Source organism: Artibeus jamaicensis, unplaced genomic scaffold, assembly GCF_021234435.1.
Source record: "Artibeus jamaicensis isolate MK-2021 breed Jamaican fruit bat unplaced genomic scaffold, CSHL_Jam_final contig_851, whole genome shotgun sequence".
Classification (NCBI taxonomy): domain Eukaryota; kingdom Metazoa; phylum Chordata; class Mammalia; order Chiroptera; family Phyllostomidae; genus Artibeus; species Artibeus jamaicensis.
In genome coordinates this window covers 2,857,363-2,880,565 of record NW_026521986.1, presented here as the reverse complement: position 1 = coordinate 2,880,565, position 23,203 = coordinate 2,857,363, and the positions used below count along the sequence as shown (strand labels likewise).

The window sequence follows — 23,203 nt, the reverse complement described above, 5'->3', positions numbered from 1 at the left end:
CATCACTTTGGAGATTAGGGTTTCAACATAGGAGTTTTTATATATGAAACAAATGGTCATTCCACTGTACTTCCCTGAGTCCCTATTTTCTCTCTCTCAAAAACAACAACAACAAAACAACCATGGGATTGTATATTTTTGAAAACCATCTTTTAGAATAAGGTATTTAAAAAGTCAAATCAGTACTCATTTTTTAAGAAAAAAAACCCACTAGTTTTGACTTTTGGAAAAGCCAGTGAAATAAAGATCAGCAATGAAAGTCTGTCTGTAACTTTGAGGATTGATGGAAAATAGTAGAAACCTGTAAGATATGAGAGGGAATAAGATACTTAAAAACAAGATTGATGTAATGTCCTCTGAGATAGATGCTCTTGCTAACAGATTATCGATGCCCACTCTACTTGCCAGGACATACTGCCCAGGCTCTAGGCCAAAACCAGGTGGGGTCAGGGAAACAGGAAAACCTGGGGATGGGCGAGGCCCAGAGATGCAGCAGGAGTCAGATGGGATGGCAGTCAGCCAAAGGCAAGGCTCAGGACCAGTGGGGACCAGCAGTGGGTTGAGAAAAGGGAAAGTCAGGCATGGGGTAAGAATATGTTGGAAAAAGAGAAAGCCTTTCCTTAGAATATAGGGCTGGAGTTGGAAAATCAATTGACATTAAAATTGGTGGATGAGACTTTGATGTGGAGCAGACCATTTATAGTCTCAAAGAATTGTTCATTGCACAAATTACATGTTAATTGCAAAGGGAAAAACCCGCAATGATTTCACAGTGGAGAAAAAAAGCGTCTCTTGATATGCTGCACTAAGGACATGACACCGGTTCTGTGGTGGCTCTGCCCAAACTGCATAATCTGAAACTAATAATGAAAAAACATGGGGCCAACCCAAACTGGGAATATCCTTAGAATAACTGGCTTCTGCTCCTCAAGAGGGGCACAGTCGTTAAAGACACAGGCAGACTGAGGACCTGTTTGAGAATGAGGAAACTAAGGGACATGCAGCAGAATGCAATGCATGATCCTGGGTTGAAACTTGGGGTGAGAAAAAAGAGCTATGCCAGACATCTTGGGGTAACTGATAACATTTGAATGTGGACCGTAGATTAGGTAACTATCTTATCACTGTTGTATTTCCTGATTGTAATAAGCACTGTTATATAAGATAACATGCCTGTTACACATAGAAGTATTCAGAGGTAAAAACGTAGTGTTTCCAATGTACTCTCAGATTATTCAGGAATTTACACATACATATACACACATACATACATACACACATCACAGAGAAATCCTGGACGGGGAACAGAAACTGACACTTCGTAGTATATCCCTCTGGGGAGAGGCTAGTGCATTATGTGAGACATGAACATTTGGAGGAGTATATGGATGAAGAGGATGTGGATGCTGGGAAACTGATCAGATAATTTATAGCAGACGATTCCCATAAATGATTGCCCAGCATTCACTCCCTCTCCCTAACTGTGCAGATTTTCTTTGGAAAACATCCTGTACAGCATTATGCATAGACTTGCTTCACTAAATCTTGGTGTCTGCCCCATTATGAAGCTAAGATTATAGACCCATCCACTAATAACCTTGGTTCCTATCCATTTCCAAGCCTGGTTTTCCAGATTTCCTATTCATCTATGAGCTTCTATAAATTTCACCTTATGCTTAAGTTATTGAGAGGCAGGATGTATTGCCTGGAGAGGAAGAACCCTAAATGATCCATCCACCTTGTGGCAGCCACAGTGGTACATCTTTTACATGCACTGTCTCACTAATTCTCATAACCGTCTACCAGCCTTATGGGGAAGACAGGCATATAAAAGCAACTTGCTGGTAGCAAGAACTACAGAACCCATTTGTCTTGACTAACTGGAAATTTTAAGTGGGGAGCATAAGTGCTCTTATTACTGTAGGAATCAGGGTTGATCTTTACCAGCCAGACAATAGGAAGGGGGAGAAGCAATTTGCAAGCTTTCTGTCTCTAGCCTGTGTGTCCATTGTCAGGTGACACAGTAAGAAAAAAGAAATAGCTCACTCTGATAGGGGCATTAAAGAGTTAAAGAGTTTAGCTTTAGTTATAATTGATAGGCTTAAATGATTAATGCATGTGGAAAGCTGTTATTCCAGGAACTGGAATACAGAACTCTAGGAAACCTACAGGCAATTTAAGCTTGGTGCCCCAGGGGTCTGCAAGCAATCAAGAAGGTATCTGAGCCATTGTGTTCTATGCAGGTTAGATAAAGAACTGTTGATCAGCAGATAAGGAAACACTAGGAAAAACATTACTGGACTCCAACTCTTATCTAATTAACCTTTTCCCTAAACCCTTACCAACCCTTTTCTTCTTATAAAATGGTCAGCTTGAGATATTAAGATGGCTTTTAGGGTACAAAACCCAGCATCTCAGAGTGTCAGCATCCGATTAAAGCACCATAAAGATTCAATCCTTGTCTCAACTTATTGGTTCTGGTAGTGACAGGCAGCACAGACAGCGACTTTTCCAGTTTCAGATCCATCATCACACATAAAGCTGGTAATCTTTCCAAGAAATGGTGCTGGGAAAACTGTGTATCCACATCCAAAAGAATGAAGTTGGATCTTACCGTACACCATATATAAAAATAAACTAAAAAATGGATCAGAGGCTCTGGCTAATGTGGCTCAGTTGGTTGGAGTGTTGTCCCAAAAGGTCTTGAGTTCGATTCTGATCAGGGCACATACATAGATTGAGGGTTCCATCCCTAGGTGGGAGAGTGAAAGAGGCAGCTGGTGGATGTTTCTCCTCACATCAATGTTTCCTTTCCTCTTTCTCCCTCCCTCTCTCCAAAATCAGTGGGTATGTCCTAGGGTAAGGATTTTTTAAAGTTCATCAAAGCACAAGTGGGAAAGGGTCACTGGGGAGATCCCAAAGTGAGGCTCACCTGTCCACCCCCGAAAAGGCACCTGGCTCAGCCATGACTAAAGTAAGCATCATCTTCAACCACCACGGGTAGCTGCAGCTCTCCAAGGTCTACCGGCCTTGCAGTGGATCTACCCAACAGCCAATAATCAGGGAGACATTCCACTTATATCTGAGGTTGAAATGTTCGTAATTTCCTAGGAGGATTATTAATTGGAGGATCTGACAACAAACTGATTCACAGACATTATGCACATTATATTTTGTCTTCTGTGTGGATTCTTCAGAAAGTGAGCCTGACATTTTAGATCTAATTCAAGCATTTGTGGAAACATTAGACAAGTGTTTTGAAAATGTCTGTGAAATGGATTTAATTTTCTGTGTAGACAGGTTCACAATATTCTTGCATAAATGGTGATAGGGAGAATGATTTTGGAGACCAACATGAATGAGATTATTACATAAATTTACACACACAATAAACTGGAGAAATCTGAGGCTGGCTCAGCATGAGCTCTGGCCTACACTGTACCAGCTATAAAGAATATAAGAATATTTATAAAGAATATAAATATTCCTGAGATTCTAAGAAACATTAACATTGGTAACATTGATATAAAAGAGTCAAACTTGGCCTCTTTTAAATTTAAAAAAAAAAAAAAAAAAAAAGCTTGAGAGGCCACTGCAGAATCCAGAACGAAAAGTCATCTAGAGGACTTCCGGTCAAGGAGGAGTCATAGGTAAACAGGGTTTGCCTCCTTGAACAACCCTATCAAAATTACAACTAAATTATAGAACAACCATCACTCAGAACCATCAGAAATCAAATTGAATGGAAGTCGGACAACTAGAGAATTAAGAAACCACATCCATCCAGACTGGTAGAAGGGGCAGAGATACAGAAATGAAGAGGCAGGTGCCACACCCATGTATGGTGGATAAAAATTCAGGAGAGAAATTTCGGGAGTGTGGAGTCCCAGTCCCATACCAAGCCTCCCAGTTTAGATTTGCAGTGCCAGGAAGACAAGTCCCCACAACTTCTGGCTGCAAAAACCATTGGGCATAGGGTAGATGGAAGAAACTTCTGGAGTCCCAAGCAGTTCCTCTTAAAGGGACTTACCCAGATTCTCTCCCTCTGAGATCCAGTACTGGGGTAGCAGCTTGAAAAGACCAGTGACATATAGCAAGGAACTGAAATGTCTGCCATCAAAGCAAGAGCTTGGGGCAGCTTTCTCCCTGACAGAAAGGCAGGTAGAGGCCATTGTCCCTTTTCTGAATCCTCCCCCCACAGAGCCACAGGGCTGGCAGGTAGGTGCCATATCTGAGGCTCCACCAACCTGTCTAACATTGCTTCCCTTGCCTTGGAGATCCCTCAAGAATCCCACCCAATTTATGAGCCCACCCAAGTGTTAATTGTGGCTTTTCCATATGAATGGTTAATCTTGGCTCGTGCTTCACAACTTCCTAAATCTTCTCAAATAAGCAACTGCCAGCCTTAGTGAGCCCTCAGGTGCCTTACACTTGCTAAGTGGCCCCAGAACCAGCACTAGCAGCAACTAGCCTAGATTCACAGTTTGGTTTGCCTGGGAACCTCCTAGCCCAGAAGAAGTAACAGCCATCTCAGATTGCTTTGTAGCTCAGACAGTATGACTCTAAGCAGAACACAGGTGGGGGCTGATCTTGGCCTGCACCCCCCGGGGAAACCACAGAGCTCATACAACCAGCAGACAGCTACAGACCATATCAGAGCGTCACCACCCTTTCCATGCACAGCTAATCCTCCATGGAGAGTAAAGGTTGGAGATCAGTGGTCACAGCCAGTCCTCGCACATGACTGGCCTAGGTAACTCCCTCCCATTGATCCGCTAACAGCAACCATGGCTCCACTACAAGGGGAGGGTGTACTCAGCTCACATGAAGGGTGCATCTTGAGTACCAAGCTTGAGTGATAGGGGAGGCTGTGCCACTGGATTCTACAGGACACCTACTACATTAGACCACACTACCAAGACACATAGTCATGGAGGCTCTACCTAATACATACAAACACAGGGAGGCTGCCAAAATGAGGAAACATGCCCCCACCTCAAAAAGAAATAAACAAAAGGGAAATAAGCAAATAGAAATAAACAAAAGGGAGGTAAGCAATCTATCAGATGTTTTGTTCAAAACACTGGTTATAAGGGTGCTTATATTTAGTGAGGATCTCAGCAGCATAAAAAAGACCCAGTCAGAAACAAAGACTACACCAATTAAAATGAAGAACAATTTACAGGGAAACAACAGTAGAGTGGAGGAAGCTGAGAATCAAATCAATGATTTGGAACATAAGGAAGCAAAAAACAATCAGAACAACAAGAAGAAAAAGGAATCCAAAAAAAATGAGGATAGTGTAAGCAACCTTTGGGACTTCAAGCATTCCAACATTCACATCATAAGGATGCCAGAAGAATAAGAGAGTAAGCAAGAAATTGGTAATCTGTTTGAAAAAATAATGAAAGAAAACTTCCCTAATTTGGTAAAGGAAATAGACATGCAAGTCCAGGAGGCATAGAGTCCCAAACAAGATGGCTGCAAAGAGGCCCACACTAAGACACATCATCATTAAAATGCTAAAGGTTAAAGATAAAGAGAGAATCGGAAAAGTAGTTACCTATCTACAGGGCAGTTCCCATAAGACTGTCAGCTGATTTCTCAATAGAAACTTTGCAGGCTAGAAGGAATTAGCAAGAAATATTCAAGTCATGAAAAGCAGGGGCCTACACCAAGATGGCTCTACCCAGCAAAACTATCATTTAGAATTGAAGGGCAGACAAAGAGCTTCCCAGACAAGAAAAAACTAGGAGTTCATCATCACCAAACCATCATTATATGAAATGCTAAAGGGACTTATTTAAGAAAAAGATGATAATCAAAACCATGAAAGGGCAATAAATACTTATCAATAATGGAATCTAAAACACCAACTAAGCAAAGAACAGATAAAGAATCATGGATATGCAGAGTATTTTGATGGTTGCCAGATTAGAGGTGGATCTGGGGGAATGGGTAAAGAGGTGAGGGGATTAAGAAGTACAAATAGGTAGTTACAGGATAGCCATGGGGATGTAAAGTACGGCAAGGAAAATGTAGTCATCTAAGAACTTCTAAGCATGACCCATGGACATGAATGATGGCGTGGGGGTTGCCTGAGGGAGTGCGGCTATTGGGTGGAGGGGGTAAAGTGGGAAAAATTGGGACAATTATAACAGCATAATCAATAAAATATAATAATATTAAAAACTATAAGTCATCTAAGTTTACCATGCAGTTGTTTACCAAAAACAGAGGTGGAGAGTTTCAATCTTTGCTCCTGGATTTAAGTCAAGGTGCTGCACAGAGGCTGTGTAAGACCAGGGGCAGGTCACTGTTGTTTTTCTTGCTCAGTGATTTTGAAGCAATAGAGTAGTTCCGGTATGAATTTTTTCTCTTTGTTTTCTAAACTTCATTCCTATGCCCAGTTAAGTCATGCCCCTATATACTGGCTACAACAATATTTCGAAAGTGTTTTGAGACATAATGTTGGTGTTTTTCAAGGATAAGTGGAGCATTTGTATTCTTTCTGTTATTTGTCACGATTGTTATTTAAAGAACCAAGAACATATAACATGAAAACATTATATGACCTTTTCCTCTTAGTTTAAATAAACTCCAAGGTAACTGGACTTGTAAAGCACCTTTCTGTTTGCTGATATGTACTTAAGCAAAAATCTTCTATGACCCTCTGATTTAACAAAGTAAATAAAAGTATATTTTATGTATTAAAAAATAAAAATAACAAATGGATCAAAGACCTAAATTTAAGAGCTATGTTCTCCTTAGAATAAAACATGGGTGAAAATCTTCATGCTGTTGGATTAGGCAATGAGTTCTTAGGTATGTCACCAAAAGCACAGGCAATAAAAGAAAATTGGACTTCCTCAAAATTAAAAGTTTTGTGACTGAAAGACACTAAACAATGTAAAATCAACGGCATAAAAAGACAACCCATAGGATGGGAGTACATATTCGCACATCACCTATCCAATAAGGTGTTATTATTCAGAATACATAAAGAACTCCTACAATATACCAAAAAAAACAAATAACCCAATTAAAAATGGACAAAGAACATAGACATTTCTCCAAAGATGCATAAATAGCCAATAAGCACATGAAAGATGCTCAACATCATTAGTCATCAATGAAATGCAAATCTAATCCACAGTGAGATACCACTGCACACCCATTAGGACCGCTATTATTCAAACAAACAAACAAACAAATAGAAAGTAAGTAGTGGTGAGGATGCGGAGAAATTGGAACCCTCATGCATCACTGGTAGAAATTTAAAATGGTGCAGCCACTGTGGAAACAGTCTGGCACTTAATAAACTGAACACAGAATTAAAATATGACTCAGCTATTCCACTCGTAGGTATATACCAAAAAGAATTGAAAACAGGGACTCAAACTTGTACACACCCATGTTCATAGCAGCATTATTCACAATAGCCAAATGGTGGGGGAAAAAAACTCAAGTGTTTATCAATTGATGGAAAAAAACTGGTATATAGATCATAAGAATAATATTCAGCCATAAAAAGCAATGAAATTCCTACACATGCTATATAACATGAATTCAACTTGAACACATTATACTAAGTGAAATAAGGACAAGGAGTGTACGATTTCACTTATATGAAATATTTAGAACGGGCAATTCCTAGAGATAGATGGCAGTTGTCAAGGGCTGAGGGGAGGGCAGACTGGGGAGTTATGGCCTAATAGGCACCCAGTTTCTGTCTGGGATGATGAAAATGCCCTGGAAATAGTGTTGATGGTTACACAACACTGTGAATGTACTTCCACTAACTTTTGTGTTTAAAATAGTCAAAGCGACAAATTTTATTATGTGTACTTTATAGTAAAAATTATGTCAAAAGTTAAAGCATGTGAGACCTTCCCTAAGAAGTTAATTCGGGCAGTTAATGTTGATCAAAGATGTTGAAAAAATTCCATTTTATCAGTTTGAGAATGTTCTTTTACAAGTTACTTTAAATTATCCTGGGAGATAAACCTAGTGCATTTAAATTATTAATATCCCTCAGTGTATACAATAATCCATGTTTAGAATTTGTATTTGATTTGTCCTTTCCCTGCATCACAAGAAAATGATCAGAAAGACTGACATCAAATTCGGAGGCTTAAGGTAGGCTAACTTAAAATACAGACTCTGTGGCAAACGTACAGTTCAGGTTAGTGCCCCTGGAGCACCTCAGAGATAAGGTATCACTGTCCAGAGATGAGCTGAGGCCCCTGCGCCCGCTGGTGTGCGGGAGCATAGAGACGGCAGACAGTTTCCACATGAACTGCCTACAGAGTCACAAAGGCCACACCACTGCAGGTGTGGACGGCAGTGGAGAGGCCTCTGAAGCAGACAGCTCTAACACAGTTCAGGGTTAGTGACAGCACGGGTTAGTTACTTAATATTGGTTAATAATTCTCCCGTACAAGGCGGGGCAGGTAGGCAGAACATCTGGAAAAGCAGAAGAGGCAGTGATCAGTGGGTGAGAAAAGCCCATGCTGCTGGGTTTTGCTTTTGTTTTTTGCTCACCATTTATGTTCAGATAATTTCTATTCCAAAGAATCATATGTATTAAGAAGAAAATATGTTGTTTTACCTCATGTCCCAGCCACAACTGGTATAGGTTCCTACCTTAGAATGGAAGGAAGCAGAGCAGTGTGGGAGGAGGGAAGCTTTCTGATTAAACAAAGGGTCTTGTCACGTTTACATCCAAATGATCTTATTCACAGAATGGACTTAGGTAAATAGCTTCAGAAGCAGCTCAGAAACGTGCACATAATAATACATCTTTAAGATAGTCACATTAAAAATAAGTTGCTGATAAACTGAAGACTATTTTTTTAAAGTATGAAACATGCTGTCCATTGTTAAAACTTGGAACATGATGAACTATCAAATACCTGACTGCTTTTAGCTCTCTTTGGCGGTGGTGGAGGAGGAGGCGGCAGCAGCAGCAGCAGTAGCAGCAGAACTGGAGCAAACAGGAAACCTCAAGTGGCATTTCATGTGGTCCTCGCCTCTCTGCTCGCATGCACTCACCTCAAACAGTTCAAATCAGACCACAGCTCCTGGCTGGTGCTGGCCAGGTGCTGGCCAGCCCACCCCTCCCGGTGGGGCTCAGCTAAGGTTATGAAGAATGTCTTCCACATGGACCTACAGGACTGTCGGCCCACTCCCGAGGCTCTATACAGTCCACATCTCTTCTGAGGCCCCAGAAGACCCCATTAGAGTCGGGGCTTGACGAATTTTTCTGATTGGACAATCAACCAAAATTATTTAGACTGTTAGGTTTGGGGCAGCACTGCACTGGATGTGTATGGGCGGAAAACAACTTCATGTGTTACTGAAATGCCACTGCACTTTAAAACTGATTTGAGATAAGCAGTATCATGTAACCAACAGAAAGCTCTTTTCAAGAAGGAAAGGACAGAAAGCAGGCATTCTTAGGCACGTAGCTCTTTCTAGGTCCCCTTAGCAGAGCAGCTTATGGGAAGTTCCTGCTAGGACCAACGTCCTCACTGGTTTCAGCTCCCTTCCCTACCTAGCCTGGCTGTTTCTTCTGCTTGGAAAACTCTTCCTACTTTATTTTACTCTCTGCCTTTGCAAATTTAACCTCACCCTCAACACCAGGTGACCCACTTCATTCCCAAAGACACAGGAACACTGTCCTCTTCCTAATAATTATGAGTGCTCACAATGAAGAGAATCCACAGGGCCCCAGCCTGGCACTTGTTCAAGGAAGACTGTCTCCTTAAGCATATGTAACACCAATCCCATTTTCTGTAGGCACATTCAAACCCACAGGCTTATTCAGCCATCAAATGCAGAGTGGGCCACCATAGTTCACAAGTAATCTTTTGGGTTCCTTTCATGTCCCCCCGAAGTTAGATTTGACCTTGGCTAATGACACAATCCAGACAGAATGAACAACTAAACCAAGTGCCTATAAAACCCTAGGGTTTGAGTGAAACAAAGTTCTGAGGACAGCCAGGACCACCAGTGTGGCTAAAGCAAACTGAGATGAGTCTGAGGCCGCAGGGACCAGATCCTACAGGGGGCTTCTAGGCACAGTGAGGACGCTGGCTTTTACAGTGTGAGACAGGAGCCATCACAAGGATTGGAACAGAGGATGTGAGGACGAGGGAGGATTCGGAATTCACTGGGGTTGTGGAGCAGGTAGAGAACGGGACTTTTAATGTGATCCTCCAGGGTAATCTTTACTGCTGAAGGATTTCTTAAGCTTCTCAGGTGGCAGGTTGAGAACCTGAGAATAAAACTGATAATGAAAAAGAACTCTGAAATCCTTATCACTCACTTCAACTGCTTTCCTAATCGAACATACAAGCAACAGTTAACAAACAAGTTTATCTCCTCCTTCCCTTAATACCTTGTGTAGGACCTAAGGAGGGAGAACAAAAGGAGATTTGACTAATCTACCAACCAGTGATGCTTTACTGACTGCTATAGAACCTAACCATGATTTATGGGGCCCAAATTGATTCATTCCATTTGAATTTCACAGAAATAGAATTTTCTTTACTTAAAAAAAATACCTTTAAAAACTTTAAAACCTCCTCTTTTCCTCTTCCTTCCTTGCCACCTAGATAAGATAATCACAGATTCTAAGATTAAAAATACAATTATTTTCACATATTCAGATTTTTATATCTGAACATATCAAGACAGTTTAAGCAGTATTAGGGAACCAACTGCGATCTTCAAAAATTGCTCCTCTTTCTTCCTTATCTCAGATTATGGAGACTCTCCCTCCAGGAGGTTTCCTTTTCGGAACCTGCTCCTCCTGAGGCGAAGGATTTACCAATACTGTGGTCCCTGTTCAATGCCAATTCCATCTGGTCATGAAGCAAGAAAAACTCTCTAAAGGTCAAGTTGAACCAGTAACACCTAGTGACAGGCTCCATGGAGTTGACAAGGACACTTAAACATGCATATGTAATACACTTATAGCCATATTGTCATTAAACACATAGTTGTAAAAATCAGGACAGAGCACACAGCCAATTCTTATGATATCCAAGGATGCAGAATTCAATACCCTCAGAGTTTTCTAAAAAAAAATTTTTTTTTCAAAAGTCTTAAAGCAGAATATAGACTAGGAACTTACGTATTTAAAATAAAACCAAAGGAAAGTAACAAGGCAAGCATTCTGATTTCAGGCATAAAAGTAAACATTAAGAAAGGAGGACACCAAGCAAGCTTCTCTCTGTGATCCAGGCACAAAAGCAGTTTCACTGCCCTTATCGAATGCTAAGACCTCTCTCTATTTCATGAAGGGCCACTGCAGCAAAGAGTGTCAACATATATCAAGAAAGGCAGACAATTTATAAAGGTTGAATTTAAATCGGTTACATAAGACTTTTATTTGCCTAAAATGACAAGTTTCAAAAGCTACTTCCCATGTGCTTCTACTACATCTAGTCACTAGAAAAATTTAGTAGTTTTGTTAGAAAAGTTCTGGAGACCTTTAGTTTTTAAAAACCTTTCAGTTTTGTTAGTAAGCAGTTAAAATACCACTGGCTAAAATAATTAAGAATAATTCTGATTCTATGTGACATATAGTAAATCTTTGTTTTCCTCATTAAATATAATCAAATAGACATTCAAGACTGCTATACTGAGGACTCAGAAGGAAAACCGCCCTGCAATGGTCTCAGTAAGCTGGCACGAGGCACACGTGCAACTCCTTTGAGCTACAACAGTCATACTCTTCTGGCAAACACTCAGATTTTTAAACACTAGACAATTTTAGTCAACGGTTACCAAAACAAATAGCAAAATATAACACAAAAAGAGATCATTAGGAGGGGCACAGCATAGCTACAGCCTAAGTGGGAGTGTCACCTAGAGCAAAGCTGGCGTTCCCATCACCTGTGACGGACCGCACTGAATGGGCAGCAGGTCAGGGAGCTCGGTGACGTCTCTGGTCTCTGTCACCGGGGCTGCGCTGCAGCCCTACATCCTAGCGCCTCTTACAAAATGTCTGAAAGGAACTCTCCACCCACCTCCCCTAATTATGTAATTCAAAATAAAACAGTAAAAGCATCTTCACATCTTATTGCTGTTTTATTATAATGCTACCTGAACACTGAGTTCAGTATTATTTCCTTACCAGGTCACCGCTAATACAACACTCCTCATACCAATGTCTCAGCCGCAAGTTGAGCATCTGTGAAAAGTTGGAATGACTAAGTTTATTTAAAACAAATTATGCATTTGGTATTGTTCAACTATATATGGCTTTCCTCTAAACCTGCCATCCAGTTCTAAGGAGACAGGACTAGATTAAATATAAATAACAAGAAGTACTGACTTGCAATCTTATCATTCAAGAACTAATTTCAGAAACTAGTAAATTGAACCACATAAAACTGCCATTTTGGTAGATCAAAAATGGTCAAATATTGGAAATTTCACTGTTTTGAATTAACACACGGCAAAGCTTTTGTGCAGTTATCCGCAAGGCCAGAGAAAGTGCTTTAATCTAGAAGACTCAAGCCTGGACCTAAACTATAGCAGAGAATAGATGACATGCATTTAGCCTGTTTAACAAATCCACTATTTAAGTAACAATACAGCTATTAACATGAAACAAGTGATCTAATGCAAAGCGTTTTAGATACTCTTGAGTCACCTTATTTAAGGTATTGGAACAATATAAATCTAAATCTCAGGCAGAAGAGAGGCAGCAGCTGAGTACAAATTTTGTGGCAAGTAAAGTCTGATGGAGGGCAAGCAAGACAAGTTTTTCTGGGGTAGTTAATCTATAAACTGATTTTTAACTGGAATCAAAATTTCTAAGACTTGATAAGAATTTTAGTCTGAGCTACTGAGCAGTAACAAGGAAAAAAGAGAAAGTTGAGTACCTCAGTATTAGTTTCTTAATTGATTAGTAAGTAATCAATTAAGGGGAGAAAGTAAGGGAAATAAACAAGTTTTACTAAAAAACCCACAAAAACATAGCTTCAACTTTCAAATGAAAAACTACAAAAAAAGGATACACTTGGCAAGTGAACAGGTACTAGCTATATGGGGTCAGGTAAATCCCTTTTTGCCTCAACCTTACTTAGATCTAAGGCTTGCTGTATCTTTGGTTAGGAGGCCTCATTATTATTGTGCACATTTTACAATGAGCAAAAAAGCTCTTACAGTCACAGAGGTTCACTTACATCACCAATTCCATGTACCCTAAAACCCCCCTAATTATATTGTGCAAGCCTATAAGTCACACTTTCAGACAAAAATAATCACAGGTAGGACAACTACTTAATACAATTAATAGAGCAAGTATCCTAACCACACATACATGTATATCTATTAAGAAGCAGGCACCAAACCAGGGATACAATGTGTGTAAGTTCTTTTGAAGCCCACTCCTAAATCCCAATCTCAACTCTTCAAGGGAGTCAGAAATATATATATATATATATTGCCTATAAGATGGTAATGGAAATGTTCTTGCAAAAGAGAAACTACCTTTGGCTTATTTCTGCAGTTTCCCTGAAAATAACCATTGGCCCAAACTTACTGGCTTTCATTAATCTTCCTAAAGTCAGGAGGCAATAGGCCTAGTTCAAACTGTAACCATCAGATCTTTTATAGCAAATTAACCAAGTTCAGTTGACAAAAATTCTCTTAAGGTCTCCTAATAACTGGAAATTTCAAAATTTCCAGGTTTCTAGCCAGAACAAAAATGCTGCTTATCGTATCAATCATAAAAACACATGCATTGTGCAACTGCCTGTTTATTTAGTGGCACTAATTTTGCAAACTAGAAATTATTTCTGCTTTTCATCTCACATAATTTACAAGCATTCACAGGTTGAATGAAATTTCTCCAATGAACTTGAAAACAAAAAGTACAGTATTTGGCTGTGTATAATGTGCACAAAAACATGGATACACATTATACACAAAAGTGCATTACACACAGCAAAATACAACACAGCACATTGTTAGGGCTTCTGGTCCAGATGGCAGTGTAGGCAGATATGGCTCACTTCTTTGCACAACCCTATCAAAATTACAACTAAAGTATAGAACAACCATCACTCAGAACTGTCAGAAATCAAGTTGAATGGAAGTCTGACAACTACAGAATTGAAAAACCACATCCATCCAGACTGAGCCACAAAGCCGGTAAGCTGGTGTCACATCAGAGGTTCCATTAACCAGGTTAACACTGTATGACTAGCCTGGGAGATTTTCGGAGACTCTGCCCCACCCAATTTTCCAACCCACCCAAGCTGCTTTTCCATATGAATGGCTAATCTTGGCTCTTGCTGCAAAACATCCTAAATCCTCTCAATCAAGCAACAGCTGGCCTCAGTGAGCCCCAGGCCTGGCACTAGCAGCAGCCAGGCTAGATTCACAGTTTGGCTTTGCCTGGGAATCTCCAAGCCCAGCACAAGCAGCAGCCATCTCAGATTGCTTTATAGCTCAGGCAGGGTGGCCATGGGGGAAACAGGTGGGGGGCCGACCGTGATCAGCACCACCCAGGAAACCCCAGGACCAGCACACCTAGAGGACAGCTTGACCATGACAGAGCATCACCATACTTCCCCTGTGGAGCTGATCCTCCATGGAGGGTGGAGGTTGGTGATAAGTGGTCACAGCCAATCCTTGCAGCTGACTGGCCTAGGTAACTCCCTCCCATTGATCTGCCAACAGCAACCAAGAGTCAACTACAAGAGAAGGGTGTACTGAGCCCACACGAAGGGTGCACCTTGAGCACTCAGCTTGGGTGACAGGGGAGGTTGTGCAACAGGACCCTATAGGACACCTACATTAGGCCATGCTTCCAAGACATGGAGTCAAAGCAGCTCTACCTAAAACATAGAAACAAACACAGGGAGGCTGTCAAAATGTGGAGACAAAGAAACATGGCCTGAATGAAAGAACAGATCAAAATTTCAGAAAAAGAACTAAAGGGAGATAAACAATCTATCAGATGCAACATTCAAAACACTGGTATAAGGATGTTCAAGGAACTCAGTGAGGACCTCAGCAACATAAAAAAGACCCAGTCAGAAACAAATGATACACCAATTGAAATGAAGAACAATTTATAGGAAAACAGTAAAGCGAATGAAGCCAAGGATCAAATCAATGATTTGAAACATAAGGAAGCAAAAAACAACCAATCAGAACAAGAAGAAAAAGGAATCCAAAAAAAACGAGGATGGTATAAGCAGACTCTGGGACAACCTCAAGCATTTCAACATTTGCATCATAGGGGTGCCAGAAGGATAAGAGAGAGAGCAAGAAATGGGAAATCTGTTTGAAAAACTAATGAAAGAAAATGCCCCTAATTTGGTGAAGGAAATAGACATGAAAGTCCAGGAAGCACAGAGTCCCAAACAAGATGGCTGCCAAGAGGTTTACTCTAAGACACATCATCATTAAAATGCCAAAGATTAAAGATAGAGAATCTTAAAAGGAACAAAGGAAAAGTAGTTACCTACCTACAGGGGAGTTCCCAGAAGACTGTCAGCTGACTTCTCAAAAGAAACTTTGCAGGTCAGAAGGGACTGGCAAGAAATATTCAAAATCATGAAAAGCAGGGGCCTACACCAAGATGGCTCTACCCAGCAAAGATATAATTTAGAACTGAAGGGAAAATAAAGAGCTTCCCAGACAAGAAAAAAACTAAAGGAGTTCATCATCACCAAACCATCATTATACGAAATGTTAAAGGGACTTACTTAAGAAAAAGAAGATCAGAAATATGAACAATAAAATGGCAAAAAGACATCAACAACTCAATCTAAAAACCAACTAAGTCAATAAGAACAGAGAGAATCATGGACATGCAGAGCATTTTGATGGTTGCCAGATGGAAGGGGAATCTGGGGAGATGGGTAAAGAGGTGAGGGGATTAAGAAGTACGAATAGGCAGTAGAGAATAGCTATGGGGATGTAACAAAGTACAGGAAATGCAGTAGCCAAAGAACTTCTAAGTATGACCCATGGACATGAACAATGGTGGAGGGTATTGCCTGAATGAGTGGGGGTGATGGGTGGAGGGGGGCAAAAGGGGAAAATCAGGAAAACTATAATAGCATAATCAATAAAATATAATTTAAAGAGGTACATTCTTAAGGTTAGAACCAAATATATTTTCTTTAAACTAGGAAAATACATAATACAAAATATACACTTATATAATTTCTTTAAGTTTGAATCACATAAACTTCAAAGAATGGGTGAATTACTGTAGGGAATTTTGTTGGACCCTGTTTAGAAAAAATATTTCTGCAGTTGTATTATTTTACACTTACAGATTAAAAAAGATCAATATACGTATAATGCAACATGCTTTTAATATGTACATGGTCTCTCCACTCATAATATTGATACAAATTAAGAGAAAAAAATAATTTCAATAGTGAAACCAACCAGAACAGAGAATATAACTACAAACAAGATATTTTCCTACGAGTACGTACAATGGTGACTTAGTTAAGGACTAATCAACTAAGACAATGAATGGTTTCTGCTTCAAAATTTCCATAAATGGTAATTAAATAAGCTGTAACTGAACATCTAATCGTGGTAACAACTGCAACAAGCTAATGAATTTTTTCATGGTAGTTATATTTCAGTAGAAATCTCATTACTCCTGTACATTGGTGGCTGCCATGTTATTACATCTTATTTTTAATATTCTCTATCAATACTCAAATATCTAATTCCTTGGAACCTGAAGCGAATCAAACATTTAATGAACTCTAACACCAGAAGCTCAAAATCTTAAAACCTGAGTGAGACCTGACAATCAAAACGTGCTGAATGTAGGTGCTGCCATGTCCAGATTGCATCTGCACCATGCAGGTCAGAAACATTCTAGAAACACTCAATCTGTGTTTCACCTCTTTTCTGTTGACTTTTAAAAGTGGCAAAATCAGAGAATGTTATCTTCCAAAATTATCCTAATACTATTTTTTCATCTTTAATCACTCTCCCATTCCTCCAAAACACAACCTTTAAAAAGATATTTTAGCGCTGGCATGGTGGCTTAGTTGGCTGGAGCATCATACTGTACAGTGAAAGGTTGTGGGTTCGCTCCCTGGTCAAAGCACATACCTAGTTTGTGGGTTTAATCCCTGGTTGGGGCAACCAATTGATATTTTTCTCTCTCTAAAATCAATAAACATATCCTTGGGTGAGGATTAAAACAAGAAATTTTAAAGAATATTTAATGTCAGATTCCTGCCTAGGCTCACACCTTTAAAAAAGTTAAACGATTCGAGTCAAATTATTTTGATGCCTCTGCCTTTAAAAAAGTTAAACAATTCTTTGAGTCAAATTATTTTTATGCCCTTGAAATATTTCTTATGGCTTTGCAGGAAGAAAGCCAATGCCCTATTGTGCTATAGTATGAGATCTTAAGCAGAAGCCCCTGAACCACTGCAATATTGTAAACTTTGGGGAGTTATGTCTATTTTCCTGGGTAAGGAAGTTCCTAGGATTCATCCGTCTCAAAGTAACCCTAAAAGGGTAACACATGGCTATAGTGAATTTATGCCTATACTTAAATATAATCATTACCTAACCTCCTAAAAAACTGTAACTTCGGATAGTACTGTACAAATACAAACATTATTATATGTCCTTTACTGGGTCAGGAGGACTATGTATAAAGAAAGGAGAAACTATTGAACTTTTTAAACATTTCGTTCAACAACAAAGCTACTAGTGGAAAACTGGGTTTGGAACAATGAAAAGAACTGAAGGGTTGGGTTTTGTGGTGAAGAAACACTGCATTCACTTTTCTTTGTTGTTTCTATGTTGAAGCAGCAAGAATTTATCATTATTTCCCTTGGTGGAAAAATCAAAGCATCTGAAGAAGTAAAGGTTGTTTCTTGCTGGTTAATGTGACGCAACAGTTCTTAATACACAGCTGGGTCCAAGAAGACCTTCCTATGCAACAGGGGAGTGGGAGGAGGAGAAGGGGGGAGAAGGTACAGAAAATAAGTAGCATAGACAGTAGATAGAAAATAGACAGGGGGGAGGGTAAGAATAGTAGGGGAAATACAGAATCTAAAGAACTTGAGACACGTGTTCATGAACTAAAGGGGGGGGGATAGTAGGGGAGGGGTGTGCAGGGCGGAGGGGAACGGAGGGGGGGAAATAGAACAAATGTAATGGCATAATCAATAAAAAAAACGTTAAAAAAAAAGAATAATCTTCCTCTGTCATCCTCACTGGTATAATTCACTCCTTCATCTCCCTAATTTTATTTTTAGCCCAGTTTTACAATGTATTAATTGGCTTTAGTAAGGTAATACATTGTTTTCTTGCTTAAAAAAAAAAAAACAACAGAATTGGCCTGTTTCCGTCTGAAGAAAGGGAGAAAACACCAAGAGGCTATTACAGGAAATGAAGCAACATCTCATGCAGGATAAGTGGGGCCGGAAAGTCACTTTGTTATTATATCAATTTAAACAACCCCCCCAACTAATAAAAGTATAAGTTTTCAACTATACTTTCAATATATTTTAGTTTTTCTAATCGGCACATTGCTACCTGTTGGTAATATACTTAGAAAAAGATGAGCTCAGAAGCCACAAGTTTAATATATACAGCAGGTAAAACCTGTGTTGAGGGGAACAAAAGTGGAAATGTTTATTTGACAATGGAGTGGAGCCTAATGCCTTTCATTATTTCTGCATATAGCATCCTATCAGTAATAACTAACACTTGACTGACACATTATTCCAACAAAACAATATAGTGTTATACTCGTAACACTCAGAAAATGTATTCTTAAATATTTCAAGCATATTCTGAACTAATATTTAATTTAAAAGAAATACAGTCCAAAACTCATGGCACATTACTAAAAGAAATAAAATAAAATTAGGCTTGTAAAATTTTAAACTATAAAGAAGTCTTCCTAAGTGCTTAAAAAAAAACTAATTAGAAGACTAGATGACTCAATTAAAAAATAGTCACCTCACCAGCAGGATTTGCAAGCAAGAAGTATATGAAACTCTTTACAGTCCCTTCAAAGAAAAACCTCAAATGAGTGATATTTATATACAAATATTTACATAATATTTTCTAATACCAAATTCTAACATAAAACTGTACAAATAGCAATCAAAACATAAAAAGGTTTAGACCTCTCATTCAAACTTTATAAATTGAAAGTATACACATCATGAAGTTCAAAATTAAAACAGAAAAAACACCCTTAACCAATTTAATCATTTCTTTCAGAAATCACAAACTGAATTTCCATATGAATTTGTCCAGTCAAGATAGGCAGTGAAATTATTTTGAAATATTAAAACACATAGTAATCATTTAGCTAAAATTGGATATTAGCACTGGCAGTATGTTTTCAAGAACAGAACAGAACACACAGTTGTACTTATAAATAAGATAAATTTAGCCATATATATATTTATGTATATTTTTAAATGCCTTAAACTCGGAATACACCAAAATTTTAAGGGCTGCAGAATTCTAAGAAATCTATTACCTCTTTCTCTGACTTGCTTCTCTCAGCAGGAGAGTAAAAGCCATTTGTTAAACACAATTAAGCATGCTGAATAGACTTGAGCTTCATCAGTCCAACTTTATTCCTATGCTGAGCAAAATTTATGGGATTTTCAACTTTGTGAAGAAAATAAACAGATTTTCAAGTGAATGAAGAAAATACAGACCAGTCTTTAAGGCAGAGATCTGCCTAATTCAGGAAATTATCTGGCAGATAATATAACTATTAGGTGGACAATACCTATGTTTTTGGACGAGTGATCCAGTTATATTAGTAACATACATTAGAATATAAATTCTACTCAAAATATAAACTCCTTGAGGGCAAGGACCTATTTATTCATTTCTTTATAGTCCAACGTGCTTTGCCTAGAACAGTGTTTTGCAAATAACTACTTAATACATCTTGTGGAAAATCTGAGTTATTAGCTGGATTAATATATTGCCAAACCAATGGTCACTAAAAGTACTACTATAACTCAGATTATTTGAATTACATAATTGATTTATTTTTTGATCCAAATTTCTTAATGTTATTAAGTTAGTAAAAAAATTAAGTGGCTGAAGCAGTACACTAATTGCATAGTAGTCTAGAAGCAAGTTAATGCTTTATAATTAAAAATACATCTGAAATAGTTCTAAAGCTGAGTTAAGAAAAATACCTCTTGGATTTTTAAAAGTTAATGCTAATACTGAGAAATGCTTGTGTTATCTGTAAAAGTATATTCCCTAAGAAAGTAGAAATTATGAGTTTACCTTGCTAAAACAATAAGAGATCAGTGAAATTGTTTAATGTTAGGGTAACAAGAGCCTGCTATACAAAAGGAATCTCCTATTAAAAGCAGCAAAGTGGGTTCATCCTATTAAAACATTTAAATGAAAGTACATTTTGAATAGTATGCTATCATCCCACATGAACTTTTTCCCTCCAAAGAAAATAACATACAACACATCAAAAAAATTTGAGGCATTGCCCTGAGATGCTAGTTAGCACACAAAAGGGGGTGGGATGCCAAGAATTTAAGTGGTACAAAAATGAAGTGCACAAAAGAGGTGCAAAAGTGCCTTGTAAAAAAAGTATGGTTGGTTCCCTACCACCACCATTACCCCCAGAAATGAAGAACACACAGTCTGTTGTTACGATGTATACTTCCTATATTTTTATAATGAAAAACTGTATCTAATGTGGCAATGCTGACTCATGTGGAAAAGACTTAGTCTTCTTAGATCACACTTATTAAAGACTTTTCTCACTTCCAAACCTAATATTTCAGTACTAATAATTTTAACAGAGGAATATTTTAACCTCTTTTCTATTTAAAGACTCTCAAATTAAAAGAGTATATATGCTGTTATTAGTTTAAAATATAGCTTTCTACCATATATTTTACTTGTAATTTAAGATTTTGCATTTCAAAAATTTAATTCAAGGTTTTGAAATTTCTAGAACAAAAAACTTGAGTCTACTTAAAAAGTTCAGAACCTGGCTTCTTATAATAGGGACTCAGTTTTAAGTACCAGTATGTCTGGTAATCAATCTATACTAGAAGGACTACTATTCGTTAAATGTACATTTAGATGTTTGCAAAGCCATAACTTAAAACATTATCATACTGCGCACTCTACCACAGATTTACACATTAAGCATTTATTTGTAAGTTAAGTATGGAATTGGTTTTCTAATTCCAACTGTTACGAATTTCTAAATATAAATAGTACTTGTTTTTCTCCACTCATGCTGGATTAAGATAAATTAAATACAATTAAGTTACATTTACTCACCTCACAAATAAGAGGGATAATGAAAAGATTTTGCTGGTATGTAACTACTTAAATCTGAGACATTTCACATTACTTTTCCACTACTCCCCTAACTTTACATTAGTTTTAAGACTATATATACAAATATGTATATTACCAAGTTATGGAAAAAACGATATAACAAAACTGATTATATTATCTTTTATACAAAAAATTTTGATTTTGTATTCCAATGTTGTATTTTAATAGTTTTCTAGTGGGGAATCTGCCTACTGAATGATTAATTAACATGGTGATAAATACAATATTCAACCTAGAGACAAAAATACAGAAGGGCACAGAACAGTAGTCTTTTCAACGTGACAGATTTTAAAATTAATTTCACATGCTTAGAGTAATTTAAGCCTAAATTAAATTAGGTTATTATTATATCTACAGTTCCTTAAATTTTGAAAGTTATTTTTAAAGGCCAACAGCTAAATATTATCAACATGCTATATTTCAAATCACAAATACATCTTAACTTGGATTCTAAAGACATGGGCCAATTAAAAATCACAGGCAAACACACACTCACAAACATACACACACCTATCATAAGGGTGTTAAGATTGTCAAGCTCTGACAATTATTTTAATTAAAACAGTAGGCAAATTTGAACTGATACAATCTTAATGAAATATAAGCAGCCAGAAAGAAACCCATTTAAAAAACAGATTAAGGAACAACAGAGACTTAAATCTTTTAGTCTTGCTAATGGAAGGGAAACAGTTCCAGCTATGCCTTGAGTAACGGGATTTTCCAATTAGAAGAGACTAAGATCTTTCCCAATGAGAAACTTCTCATTTACAATGGCATGATGTTTTAAAAGGGCAGGGTAAAGGAGGAATTACACATACATGATTTAATTTCTTGTTTGTTAAATCAAGCTTTATTGATAAAATGGAATTCAGAATATCTTACTAGGAACAGCAGCAGGCCCAGCCAATCATGATAGCAAAATGTGGCAGTCTCCCATTATATGTAGGAAGCTGCTGCTTATCAATTAATAATTAAATGTAAGGACTTGTAAAAGAGGTGCAAAGAATCAAGGCATTTTAAGCCCCAAGACTGATATTTTCATGAATATACTGCATAACCTGCAATACTCACGGCAACAAGTAGAGAACAACCTGAAAGACAGTTAAATGAAAGGACCAGCTTTATCAACAATGCCAATCCTCTGCCAAGAACATTATGATAGTTTCCAATTAACTCTCTGGATGTTTGGCTTTATGAGATTTTGGAATTTTTCTCCATAATCAAGTGCACATTTGAATGTCTAGCTGACATGGCTGCTGCTCTCCCTGTCCCAACCCCGAGTCCAAATACATGACTTGAAAGATCTATATATCTGTTGCGTCACACAACAAGCCAAACATTTCTTGCAACTTTGATAGTGATTTAAAGCGGTTCATAATTAAATATGAGCATTTTGTACAAAGGACAATTACACTTTACAAAAAACAAAATCATACAACAAAAATTGCTGGAGTCTGATTTACAACATGAATTATGGTTTGAAATCACGTTTACATAAGTCTCAAATTTACAAAAAAAAATTCAGTTCTGGGCTAGCTGTTGTACTGCTGAAGTTCTCTGGTGTAACCACTCTCACCCATGTCATATGCCCTTCTTTAAAGTTGATGACAGATGTTTAAAAGGTTCAGTGAAGATGAGCTGTACTCTCCTTTGGAGGTGAAGGTAAATTCCATGGCTAGATGAACAGTTCTACCACATATCATCAGTTGCTGTAGAGTCCTTTATAAAAGGAAACAAAGCAAAACAAGGAACTAAATTAAAGCTTAAAGGTGCCAAAATACATTACTTTCTGGATAATGCAGGAAGATAGGGTGGACTTTCA

At 38.1% G+C, this 23,203-nt stretch overlaps 1 protein-coding gene and 1 pseudogene across 4 annotated transcripts in view; one reads left to right on the top strand and one right to left on the bottom strand.

The window, feature by feature from the left end:
- Nucleotides 1-2,887: 2,887 nt before the first annotated feature.
- On the top strand, nt 2,888-3,585 carry LOC119039627 (AP-3 complex subunit sigma-1-like; annotated as a pseudogene).
- A 12,751-nt stretch (nt 3,586-16,336) lies between these two features.
- Nucleotides 16,337-23,203, bottom strand: part of PPM1A (protein phosphatase, Mg2+/Mn2+ dependent 1A) — a 35,272-nt gene continuing 28,405 nt past the window's right edge. For all 4 annotated transcript variants that reach the window (XM_037132374.2, XM_037132373.2, XM_037132375.2 and 1 more), the window contains one exon: nt 16,337-23,100. In XM_037132374.2, coding sequence (XP_036988269.1) covers nt 23,071-23,100 — 30 coding nt within the window. In that variant the 3' untranslated portion in view covers nt 16,337-23,070. The remainder of the gene's footprint in view (nt 23,101-23,203) is intronic.